This window comes from Scyliorhinus canicula, chromosome 24 (assembly GCF_902713615.1).
Source record: "Scyliorhinus canicula chromosome 24, sScyCan1.1, whole genome shotgun sequence".
In the NCBI taxonomy this organism is placed as follows: Eukaryota; Metazoa; Chordata; class Chondrichthyes; order Carcharhiniformes; family Scyliorhinidae; genus Scyliorhinus; species Scyliorhinus canicula.
Genome location: NC_052169.1, coordinates 8,588,724 through 8,601,941, shown reverse-complemented (window position 1 = coordinate 8,601,941; position 13,218 = coordinate 8,588,724). Strand labels below are relative to the sequence as shown.

General features: G+C 42.7%; 1 protein-coding gene across 5 annotated transcripts in view; it reads left to right on the top strand.

Annotated features, from left to right (window-relative positions):
* Positions 1 to 13,218, top strand: part of csk (C-terminal Src kinase) — a 156,860-nt gene that overhangs the window by 120,868 nt on the left and 22,774 nt on the right. For all 5 annotated transcript variants that reach the window (XM_038784100.1, XM_038784101.1, XM_038784102.1 and 2 more), the window contains 3 exons: positions 10,457 to 10,550; positions 10,849 to 10,914; positions 12,610 to 12,709. In XM_038784100.1, coding sequence (XP_038640028.1) covers positions 10,457 to 10,550; positions 10,849 to 10,914; positions 12,610 to 12,709 — 260 coding nt within the window. The remainder of the gene's footprint in view (positions 1 to 10,456; positions 10,551 to 10,848; positions 10,915 to 12,609; positions 12,710 to 13,218) is intronic.

The following is a 13,218-nucleotide window of genomic DNA, read 5'->3' as shown; positions in this document are numbered from 1 at the left end:
GCTTTAAATACAAATAACACATGCAGTATCATGACTGTACAATGGGCCAAACAAGATGAACTGCAAATGTCAAAGCATGAAGTTTGCGACGCATTTCACCATATGTGGATAATGTGAGAATGAAGTGCAAGGGGTTTTTAGAATCACAGATATGCAGCTCTCACAGGAGCTAAGAAAACTGAAAGTAGCGAACAGAATTCGCTCAAATCATCTAATTTTCCACAAGCCCAGCAACATAAAGCGGCAACAATAAAGTCCCCCAATGCTCCTCCGTCTTCTGGCTAAGATCAAGCGTCAGATTAAGCCCAAGATGAGGTGCAATGCCTTTTCTTGTCAGCTTGGATCTTGTAGGTCTCCCTTGTGGAAACCATGAATTGGCTTCAATGTGAACTTGGATTGGTTTTTGGAGCAAGCAATGAGACGGATTAAGGGTTTGCCCTGTCCACTATTTGCATTGGCTATGTAACTTTAAGGATGGGATAAAAAATTGAAATAAATAAATACATTTCCTACCAAAAGTAGATGATAGCTCTGAACAACTTTGGTAAATGCCCCCAATTAAAAACACTTAAAAGATTAGCCAACATATTACACTTTGGGGAGAATATAAATATAGTCTGAGTATAAATTGTTCTGCCGTTCCAATTCATTATAGGTCGCCCGGAAATGTCATTTAAATTGCACCATGGAAAATTAGGCTGATTTATCTGGAACCAAGATGTCAAGTGCAGAATCTAAAATTCACTACTACTGGTGTAGCTCTCCAGTCATAGAAGTCAATCCTTGCATCAAAATAGATCTGGGAGGTGCACGGGTTGGCTCAGTTTCCATTAGTCTTCTGTTTGAGAGAGGCTAATGACACAAATCGCTTTCTCGGAAATATCTGAGGGTCTGAGGAAACAGAAGGCTTCCTCTTCCAGCAGAACATGCCTTCAAGCGTTAAGGCTGAATGATCTTGGCTCTTGTAAAATAATTTCACTAACCCTCTAGCTTTTTAAACTTATTCATGGATGCCACTGGCAAAACGAATATATACTGATCACCCTTGAAGTGGTGGTGGTGAACTGGCTTATGGAGAATTCCTACAGTGCAGGAGGCCATTTGGCCCATCGGGTCTGCATCGACCCTCCAAAAGAGCACCACACCTAGGTCCACTCCCTGCCCTATCCCCGTAACCCTACGCAACCAGGCATTAAAGAGAATTATTTTAGCATGGCCAAATCCACCGAACCTGCACACCTTTGGGCTGTGGGAGGAGACCGGAGCACACAGGGAAACTCAAAGACACGGGGAGAACGTACAAATGCCATAGTCACACAAGGTCAGAATGGAACCTGGATCCCTGCTGCTGTGAGGGAGAAGTTCTCTCCACTGTCCCAAATCACTGCGGTCTATATGGTGAAGCTATGCCATTAGTGTTGTTAGGTAGGAAGTTCAAAGATTCTGACCAAACAAGAATCGAGGAACAGTGATAAATTTCCAAGTTAGGACAGCACGCAAATTGGGTAGGGGGTAATAGGGGGCATTCCTGCAGATTCAGGAACGTGGCTTTTTTCTGCTACGTCAAGGGTCAACAACGTTTCTATTTATTTGTATGTGAGCATCAAATAAAAGAACAAAGTTTCCTCAATGTTGCGAAACATAGAACATACAGCGCAGAACATGCAGTGCAGAAGGAGTCCTCACGTCCACCCTATCCCCGTAACCCAACAACCCCTCCTAATCTTTTTGATGTGGAAATGCCGGTGTTGGTCTGGGGTGAGAACAGTAAGAAGTCTTACAACACCAGGTTAAAGTCCAACAGGTTTGTTTCAAACACTAGCTTTCGGAGCACTGCTCCTTCCTCAGGTGACAGGGACAGTCCTGTTTGTGGATTTTAGGGAGGAGGAAGAAACGGGCTGTCCAGGGTTCTTTCTGATTAGTTCTCTAGTTAAAAGCATACTTAAATCAATTAAATTACCATACAATCTCTGGCCAATTGCAGACTCGGTAATAACTTGGAACGAGGCAGTTCTCTGCTCCTGGAGTGATAAATGGAGAGAATGCGTACTGTATATTGGAACATTTTACTGAATGAAAACCAAAAAAGGCTTCTTCAGAAAAATGCAGTTCTGTTAAATTAAATATTTCTCCACACCTTTTTTTTGTGAGGAGTGGCAGAAGAAATATTATACCCGGGCTAAAGGAACAGTGAGGTAATCTGTCCCCACCCTCTGTGTGTCACTTCCTCAATAATTGGCTATGCAAAAGCACACTGCTAGCATTTCCCCACCCAAAACAATCGAGCAATTGAGGATCTGTCACTGGGGTTTGTCAAATTCCATTCAGCAGTCTGCTGCTGGTGATGGAAAAGTAAGTTTCAAAATGACTCTAGGCATTGTATGGTGCTAAATTAGCAGACATTTGTGACGCTGTGTGACTTCTTTAAGTAGATATTTCCACACTGGATTTGTTTGTGCCATTCGGGGGCTGAGAATTTCAGATGCATCACTTTGCACGCAGGCCAGGGTAGTTGATTTGCTCTCGTTTTTGTGTCATGAGCTCTGCCTGTGCCTACGTTTCACCTGAAATGAAATGTGCAAATGTTGATGATGAGTGATGTAAAAACATTCAGATATTCGAAGGTGGGTGCAGTGAAAGGAAGCTCTGCAATGATTTGTGGTACGTGTAACTTGAAATGTGCTCTCTCAATGTTAATTTTATTTAAGCATGTGTGTAATCACCAATCCAGTGGCTCCATCTTTGAGCCCCCCCCCACTGAATTTTATCAGGGGACAGTCTTCAATATTGTGAGCCATTGAGTGAGGTGCACCACAGCTGCAATTCGGGTTCCCTGCGAGGCCCACCTGTGCCAATTTTCTGCACAAAGGCCTTAGCCAGTGCGGAAACGGTTGAGGAATGCCCAGTGTTAAGATAATTTTTAATGGTGGCATGTTGGTGGTTCCATTCTTACTGCCACAGGACGTCTGTTGTTATTCCTTGGTGCGGCGGTCTTAGCCATACAAGCTGGCATGGTGGGAGGCGACCAGCAGATGAACTGATAAGCTCCATGTGTAACGGCAGGCTTGGGTTGATGTAGACCTTCTCCAGGAATTCTCTTGTTGCGATCTTGCTCCCCATGTGAGGGGGAGAGGTGTTGCTCAGAACTGGGAGAGTTGATTGGAGGGTACCCGAGATGATATGCATTGCTGTGTTGAGCTGGGAATGTTGATTCACGTCAGCTGTCAATGCAGAAATGCAAAAAACTTAATTATGGCTTCAAGTGTTCATCGTTTAACGAGTCTGAAGTTTCAAAGGGTGAACCTTGGTTTCTGGTGCAAATCTACATCACAATTACACACAAGGGCAGGCATGCGCAGAGGTTCAGACATAGCAGCTCGCAAGTGACCTCAACACTGTTACTTTCTGGGCTCACATACAAATTAGAAGCAGCCCCAAAACCTTTGATTCCCTTATCAATCCAGTATCTGCTTAACACAACCGTGGACATATGCAATGACCATGCCTCTACTGCTCTCTAGAGATGACAATTCCAGAGACCAACAACCCTCTAAAAGAAAACAGTTTCTCCCCATCATATTCTTAAATAAGTGGCCCTTATTTTCAAACCATGTTCCCTATTCCTGGTCTCTCCCACAAGGACAAACATCCTCTCGGCATCTACCCTGTCAATTCCACTCGGGACCTTGTGTGTTTCAATAAGATCATTCCTCTTATTCTAAACTCCAGTGCGTACAGGCCCAACTGCTTCAAACAGACAACTTCATCCTTGGAATCGGTCAAGAGAACTTATGACCTTTCCCCAGTAAGAAGACCAAAACTGTACACAGTGCTCCACATGTGGTCTCACCAGCACCGTATACAATTGTAATAAAACATTCCTCCTTTTATATTCCATTCCCTTGCAGTAATCACCAACATTCCATTTGCCCTCCTAATCACCTGCAGTACCTGCAGACTAATGTCTTGTGGTTCACATGCCAGAACATCCAGATCTCAGTACCACAGGGTTTTGCAATATTTCTGCATTTGCTCTTGGTGATAGTATGGATGAATATCCGTGGTAACCGAAGGGAGGCTCTTAAGTGGACATTAATTGCCGTACAATTAATGAGCATTTAGTTCCAGTCATACCAAAGATGAATTAATTTCTACTCTGCGAATTGAATCAAGTAAGACCTTTGAAAAACGGTAGTTTCATTATTCCTGGTCTCTGGTGTAAATGTGTATATATATATATGTGGCTAGGTCAGAACGTTGTCTGTCCAGTTCAAGGAAATAGAATATTTTTTTCAGTAAAAGATAGTTGAGTGGCAGTGTTTTTTTGCTGTAGACAGCTACTGAAGAGACCTTTTCTTTTGCCTTGTCTCTTCAATCTCTTGTGCATTCAGATTAACCTTTGGGCAGAATGTGGAAAAGTTAGTGACGGTGGCAAATGTCAACAGTGCAAACAGGTGTAACTGGTTTCTTGATATTGAGAACTCAATGGGATTGCACGGGGCATGTCTTTTCACACTCTGAAAATACCGGCAAGCTAGTAAGTCTCCTTTCACTATGTGCAGTATTGGTCCTACGAAGACAACTTCCAATCTTATTGTTCCCTCCAAGTAGAATCTTAGAATCTCTACAATGCAGATGGAGGCCATTCGGCCCATCGAGTCTACACCGACCCGTAGAAAGAGTACCCTACCTCAGCCATACCCTGGCCCTATCCCCATAACCACATCTAACCTTTTGGACACTTAAGGGGCAATTTAGCGTGGCCAATCCACCTAACCTGCACATCTTCGGACTGTGGGAGGAAACCGGAGTACCCGGAGGAAACCCCGCAGACTCGGGGAGAAAGTGCAAACTCCGCACAGACAGTGACCCAAGTTGGAATTGAACCCGGGACCCTAGAGTTGTAAGGCAGTAGTGTTAACCACTGTGCCACCATGCCGCCCCAAGTAGTTCAGCATTGGTGCACAAGCAATTTGTGCTCCTGATGCATCCTGTGTTTAGCTATGCCTGACACGTAAAACATAAAGTGCACAGCCCTGAGACGGTTCTTGTGAATTTTGTCCATGTAGGTAATCATTACTGACTCTAGTGATTTGACTTATGAACCATGGGTATAATTTCTCGATTGTCACCCTTGAATCTGGGCATGTCTGTGCTTGGAAAGACTGTGCTTCACCATAAATAATGTTACAAATCGCACAGATTTTCATCCAAGCTAATAGCTGCAAGGGTACCAATTTTGACTTGGGAAATACAAGTTCACTTTTTGTCATTTTTAAAATGCCTCATCAAGCTCAGGCCACAAGTTCAAATACACATGGGTCTGGTAAATAATGACGGTCGCGATCAGGGTCTGGAGGGGAGAGCCCAAGGAATGATTTGGAAATAGCATGAAATGTGTGTGAGGTGTAAGCCACAGTGGAGTGAAGGTGAGGATAGATTAGACAATTAAAGAAAGCCTGGGGCACGAAGCAATAAGCAGCAATATGGCAAAACAAAGGGACAGAACTGATGGTGACATGATATTTGTTTTTGTGCAGAGCGCACTCTGCCTTAGTACTAGTTTGGTTTGTTTGATGGAATGCAGTTTGAAATGGGTTTGAGAATACAGCATTTGTTTTAAGTATCATTTTAGTCAAAGAACAATATTTGCCATTTTAAAATGCAATGCAAAATAGTCTTGTGTTTTACTTCATGGAATCTGGGCCCACTGGCAAGGCGAACATTTATTGCCTGACCCTAATTAACCTTGCCTCCTAGGTACAGTGCCAGTAAATGAGCAGTTCCAAGATTTTGATCCAACAATCTACTGTTTTTTACTCAGGGAAAGGTCACTACTACAATCTCTGAATGCTGCACCATTCAGTCTTTTGTGCATGGTGAGGATTTTTGGTATGGCGTTACTTAATATCACTTGGTAGATGTAGTTTTGGGACTTGCATACTGTTGAGTCCCTTATCTCCATTCCATTGCAGCGGAGCAGTACGTAGCAGGCATTTTCCATAAGACATAGGAGCAAAGTCATTCGGCCCATCAAGTCTGTTCCGCCATTCAATCATGGCTGATATGTTTCTCATACCATTCTCCTACCTTCTCCCCATAATCCTGATCCCCCAATTAATCAAGAACCTATCTATCTCTGTCTCAAAGGCACTCAGTAATTTGGCCTCCACAGCCTTCTGCCACCACACTCACCTCTATTCCCTGATTCCCCTGAAGTTCTGATATCCCACTAGTGTCTTGCACCGCGAAGACTGATGCAAAGTTACTGTTCCCTTCCCTCTTCTGCGGCAAAGTGTTCCACAGATTCACCACCTTCTGGCTGAAGAAATTCCTCCTCATCTCAGTTTTAAAGGATCGTCCCTTCAGTCTGAGGTTGTGCCCTCAGGTTCCAGTAGTGGAAACAACCTCTCCATGTCCACTCTATCTAGGCCTCTAGTATCCTGTAAGTTTCAATATGATCCCCCCCCCTCATTCTAACGAGTACAGACTCATAGTCCCAAACCACTCCTCATATGACAAGTTCTTCATTCCAGGGATCATTCTTGTAAACCCCCTCTGGACCCTCTCCAAGGCCAGCACATCCTTCCTTAGTAATGGGGCCCAAAAATGCTCATAATACTCCAAATGGGGTCAGACTATGAAAATCGCTTATTGTCACAAGTAGGCTTCAAATTAAGTTACTGTGAAAAGTCCCTAGTCGCCACATTCGGGCGCCTTCTCGGGGAGGCTGTATGGGAATTGAACCCACGCTGTTGGCCTATCTTGGTCTGCTTTAAAAGCCAGCTATTTAGCCCTGTGCTAAACCAGCCCCTAGACTAGAGCCTTATATAACCACAGACGCTCATCCCAGCTCTTGTATTCTCGCCCTCTCGACATGAATGCTAGCATTGCATTTGCCTTCCTAACTGCCGACTGAACCTGCACATTAACCTTAAGAGAATCTTAAACAGGGGGTCCTAAATCTCTTTGTGCTTTTTGATTTCCTAAGCTTTTTCTCATTTAGAAAATAGTCTGTGCCTTAATTCTTCCTACCAAAGTGCATAACCTCTCACTTTCCCACATTGTATTCCATGTTCCACTTCTCCTAGCCTGCCCAAGTCCTTCTGCAGCCCCCTTCCTCAATACTACCTGTCCCTCTGCATATCTTTGTATCATGTGCAAACTTAGCAACAGTGCCTTCAGTTCCTTCTTCCAGATCATTAATGTATATTGTAAAAAGTTGTGGTCCCATCACAGACCCCTCAGGCACACCACTTCTGCCAGTCAGCCAATCCTCTAACCATGCCAGGATCTTGCCCCTAACGCCATCGGCTCTTAACTTATTGAACAGTCTTCTATGTGGCACTTTGTGAAAGACTTTCTGGAAATCTAAACAAATCACGTCCACTGGTTCCCCTTTGTCTAACCTCCTTGTTGCCTCCTCAAAAAATTCTAACAGATTTGTCAGACATGACCTCCCCTTGACGAAGCCGTGCTGACTCAGTGCTATTTTATTATGCACTTCCAAGTACTCCACAATCTCATCTTTAATAATGGACTGTAATATCGTCCCAATAACTGAAGTCGGGCTAACCGGCCAATAATTTCCTGTCTCCTGCCTCCCTCCCTTGCAGGGGCTACATCAGCCATTTTCCAATCCTATGGGATCCTCCATGCCTCCAGTGATTCCTGAAAGATCACCACCAATGCCTCCACAATCGCCTCAGCTATCTTCTTTAGAACCCTGGGGTGTAGTCCATCTAAGTCCAGGCCATTTATCCACCTTCAGACCTTTCCGTTTCCCCAGACTCTTCTTGGTGATGGCCACCACACTCACCTCTATTCCCTGATTCCCCTGAAGTTCTGATATCCCACTAGTGTCTTGTACCGCGAAGACTGATGCAAAGTTACTGTTCCCTTCCCTCTGCCATTTCTTTGTTTCCTATTACTACTTCTCTAGCCTCCTTTTCCAGTGGTCCCCTATCTATTCTTCCCTCACTCTTACTTATTATTTCCAAATATCTGATATTAATGGACTCCACATCCTATTTCTTTGATATTTGGAAGATATTTGGGAATGAGGATTAAAGAATAAGTAACAAAAGGTACATTAGATTCAAAAGCCTCAGGAATGTTGGACTGCTGCATCAGTGATATTGGCTACTTGTGAAAGTGGAATTCGGGAGGATTAAGAGCAGCTAGCTGAGTTTGATGGCTGAAGAATTCAGCCAGTGCCTGAAGTAATGTCATGAATTTTAGGCACCACTTTTTCATTCAAATCATTCATTTTTGATTTTCTCCTCTGACTCTCAGTGAATGTTTATTAATCTAATTGATTTGCGCTTGAAAGCGGCGCTAATTTATAAACCAAAGTTTAAATATATGAAGATTGGATCCAAAACCAAGCAAAATATCAGTTATGTGAGGTTCCCACTCTTCTCCTTTGATGCATTGGGCTGTATCTCTATCTTCATAACATCAAAAGGTTGAAGAATTCTCAAAGTGCGCTAAGAATGCATCTCACTTTCCTTTACTTTCACCAAACTACATTTGTTCCTTTTGACATTTTAAAGTGGAACCTGCAAGTTTAACATGGTTAAAGATTAAGTTGCAACTTCTGCTCAGTAACTAAATTATCCAATTTAACTCGTAAACCTGGGAAAAAAATGAATGTCGTAAAACTGCAAAGAAGGCACGCACCACTGCAACAGGTAAAATATTGCTCTGTGCAGAACTAACAGATGTATTACAGGAAAATATATCCAAAATCTTAATCCATTAACAAAACCTTGAGCATTGCATCCCTTAGGTGAGGTTGTATATTCAAACCGTGAAACGTAAAGGGGAAGTTAGCTGGCACATTTACCGTGGTCCAAACGTCTTTAAAAAAGCATTTATATTCATTTCCTGCATATGAACAATCAGGGTACGTGAGCAAATGATGAGTAAAGTTTGTTTTATTAGCAGGTGACTTTAAACACGCACCAATGCTCTCATTTTGTTTCCTTTTTGCGTGGAAACCTAATTTTGCTGTTCAGTGAGGTTGAATGGGCTGCAGGTTGTTTTGAGCGTGCTGCTAGAGCGTGCTTAGCTCAGGCCACCCATGTAGGAAACTACCCCTGGGAACAGGAGTGGTGTGCCACCTGTTGCTGCTACGTTACCAGGCTCACTAAGTATTGTGGCTATGGCTGACAGCTTTTCACAAAACTTGAAGAAACAACTTGTCTCACTGTCTCCCTTTTTAATTCTTTTGATGGTATCCGTTGCGATAGACCATAGATTTACTCCCATTTACCAATTTTTAAAACATAATATTTCCGCAAGTGTTGCAGCAGGGTTATACTTCCTGCTTGTATTGCAAAGGTTAGGCTTTCTCAATCCTCAATACATGTACAGAGCTCTGGTGAAGTCTCTGGAGCTGACCAGATAATCTTTAAAAATTGAATGATGATGCAATCTTTTCTTCAAACAGCAGTAATAGCACATGGTCACCTCCCCTGGCTGTTGCCAAGCTCCATTTATATAAAATCAATTTTACACTTTGCATTTAGCTTGATTGATTAATATATCAGTTGGTTCCGTGTTTAAGGGCAGTATCCCATTTTGAGTGCAGCATGTTAGAATCTGGTATATGCTTCAACAATAGTCTGCATCGTTTTTTGTTTAGTTGCGCACTCCCTATTTACTATGTTTCTTTACGTTATTCAGCTAAGTTGAATTCAATCATTCCTTGGATGTAGACAACCTGGAATGGGGAGAAGGATTGTTAGGTTAGCTGGCACATTTTTCCAAATGAAGCTTTACACTGTTTACTAAAGACAGCTGCAATATTGTTGAATTGCAATTTGATCTTTACTGCATAGATGATGATGGTGTTTATTACTGGATAGTAGAGCATTAGCCTAAATCATAGGTAGCACAGTAGTTAACATTGTTGCCTCACAGCGCCAGGGTCCCAGGTTCGATTCCCGGCTTGGGTCACTTCTGTGCAGCGTCTGCGCATTCTCCCTGTGTCTGCATGGGTTTCTTCCGGGTGCTCCGGTTTCCTCCCACAAGTCCCGAAAGCCGTTTCCTCCCACAAGTCCCGAAAGACGTGCAAATTCTCCCTCAGTGTGTACCTGAACAGGCGTCAGAATGTAGCGATGAGGGGCTTTTCACAGTAACTTCATTGCAGTGCTAACGTAAGCCTACTTGTGACTATAATCAAGACTACGATTTGCTATTGCTGCTGAATTTTTAAATGCACAGTACTACGGGGAGCTTCCAATTAGGACAGCTACTGCCCCTCAATGGAGTGAAAATTGCAGCAAGTAGTCACCTGGTTGTTGCTGCCCGATTTGCACAGGTCAGTTTAAAAGATGTAGCTGACCTGCTCACAGTGCTGTACAGTGAGGCATGACCTGAGGTGACCAGCATATTTTAATTTTTTTATTTATGCATTGTAAATTGTTTTCATCGTTTCTTCCATGTTTAGCATTATACCACGGACGCTGATGGGTTGTGTACACGTCTCATTACTCCCAAACATATGGAAGGGACGGTGGCAGCGCAGGATGAATTCTCTAGAAGTGAGTGGAAAAGTTGAAACCCAATTTTGTTGTGGGTCTTGCTTACCTCCTGCCAATCCTTTCAAAATACAATTTGGTGCATTCAATAGTGTTTGAAGAACATTGTCTTTTGTATGACAGTATAATGTCATGCTTGTTCACCTCCTGAATTGGATTGTTAAATAATTATCAAAATAGGCTTTAAAAATCTTGAGCATCTTGAAAGCCTTCAGAAAGTGAATTTTCATCAGTGGCAAGCACGCTTTTGGCTGTTTCTTATTGCATTTCTCGTCAATGTAAAGTTTTTTTTGTGTTGTAGGTGGTTGGGCACTAAATATGAAAGAGCTCAAATTGTTACAAACAATAGGCAAAGGAGAATTTGGAGGTAAGTGACAACTTAATGTGCAGGGGTCGGGGCCGGCGTGAGTTTACTGTAAATGGCACTCATGTTTCCATGTTTGTATATTTGTTTTGTTGGCAACGATTGTTTTATACTTAAAAAAGAAAATGTTAAGTTGCTTAATAAAATATTAATAATAGATTAATGAAATACATGCATTTTGATGAGGGTTATCAGATGGAAATTGCCTTCATTTTTCAGATTCTATCAAAAGGCAAGCATTCAAATGTTTATGCAGTTAACTAAAAAGAAGCCTGGTGTGTTGTATGACCTCTGGCATCCCTGTAAATAATTTAGTATAAAGCGATACGACAGTCTATTACTTTTGCCCATCAAGGTCCTATAACCACCAGTGAGATAATGAGCAGCTAATGTACTCCACTCTCGAGGGAGACGTGTTGGCCTGAATGCCGGAAGAACACCCTTGCTCTTCCGCAGATACTGCCATGCAATTATTTTGCATCCACCCCAGAGGGCAGATGAGACCTCTGTTTAACATTTGATAGAAACACCAACACCACCGACCGTGCAGCGTTCCTGTCAGTATTGCGCTGGACTATGTGCTCAAGTCTCTGGAATGGGGTTTGAATTTTCAAACAACTGAATTGGGGACGTGTTGAGACGAAGCTGATGCCTCTACAGGTCGCAAATCTTGGGTTACCTGGGTTGGGATCACCACTGCATAGGAAAAGAAGCAATGGCGACCTGAGGAAAAGCTTTTTAGCACCAGGAGAGGTTAGGATCTGGATTACACTGCCTGTGTGCGTGGTGGAGGCAAGACAGTTGAGGCTTTCAAAAGGGAATTGGATCGTTATCTGAAAAGGAAAAAATTGCAGGGCTGCAGGAAAGTGACACTGGGTGAATTGCTCCTTCATTGGGCTGGATCCAACCTGATGGGCCGAATGGCCACCTGCTGGCCTCTTCCCACTCTCGCTGGCTTTCAGCAACAGGATTTTCGCCGTCCACCTTAAGGGCTCACCTTGGCCAGCATCTGATCGATTCTTTTGTTCCTTTCTCCTCATCTCCCACCTTGCCCTCGGACCTGAAATAATTAGGGAGGGAACCATTCACCAAGGTACCCTTCAGCCCAATCACCAAACCTCTGCAGCCACCAAGGAGAGAGATGGAAAAATAAAGTTTCATAAAAGCTTTACAAAGTGTAACAAACAACAGGGGGTGGTTTCTGCCACCCACATGGAGAGTATTTCAGAAGGAGAAAATGCTGGAAAATCTCAGCAAGTCTGGCAGCATCTTTAGGGAGAGAAAAGAGCTAACGTTTAGAGTCAAAGCCTGATAAAGAGTCATCGGACTCGAAACGTTAGCTCTTTTCTCTCCCTAAAGATGTTGCCAGACTTGCTGAGATTTTCCAGCATTTTCTCTTTCGTTTCAGATTCTAGCATCCGCAGTAATTTGATTTTATATATGGAGGGTATTTCAAGTGGACTGAAATTAATCTGTGATTCTTTGTCCTATAATTCTAAGTGTCCTGGCGTACGTTGCCAGACTTGACTGTCTGTCACGTTTTCCCCTGACTGCCTTATTTTATTCAGCCAGTGTTAATCTCCATAATGGACTTGAACATTTAATTATAGTTTCTGAAAAAAACATCCGGGTTTGCATGCTCTCTCGTTTTGGTCTATGTACTGCACCACTGTTGACTCAACAACTTGTTTTTTGTAGATGTGATGTTAGGTGAATATAGAGACAACAAAGTAGCAGTCAAATGCATTAAACATGATGCAACAGCGCAAGCCTTCATTGCTGAAGCCTCTGTGATGACGTAAGTTTTAGCATTAATCCTGCAGTGTCTTGTATGCAAAAGAAAACTTGAAATGGTCACTTGTAGTGTCCCATATTAGAAATTAAAGCCCTCTTAGTTTCTCCTTTTGAGCACAGGTACATTTTGCTCTGATGTCATGAATCATTGAGTCAAAAGTTGGGGGGGTAGGTTAATTCTACTTGTCCACATGTCCTTTAACACGTTCCATAGCCCTTTTCACGATTCTGTTACCATTACCTCAGCCAGTTCACTTTGGCCATCCGGTTTGACATTTGAGATATATTCTGATTCCAAGAAACCGCATGCAGAAACCTCTCCTCCAATATAAACTTATTGGGGAAGTGACAGAATTAAAGCAAACTGATCAGTGTCATTTTATATTGTATGCCGCATGTTTTAAGTGTAGATTGATCAAATGAGGATGAATGGCTCAATTTGTGCTTTAATGTATGCAAATATTCCAGCTTTTATTTCCTAACTTGAAATCTTGCCCTCATCATTGCAAGTTA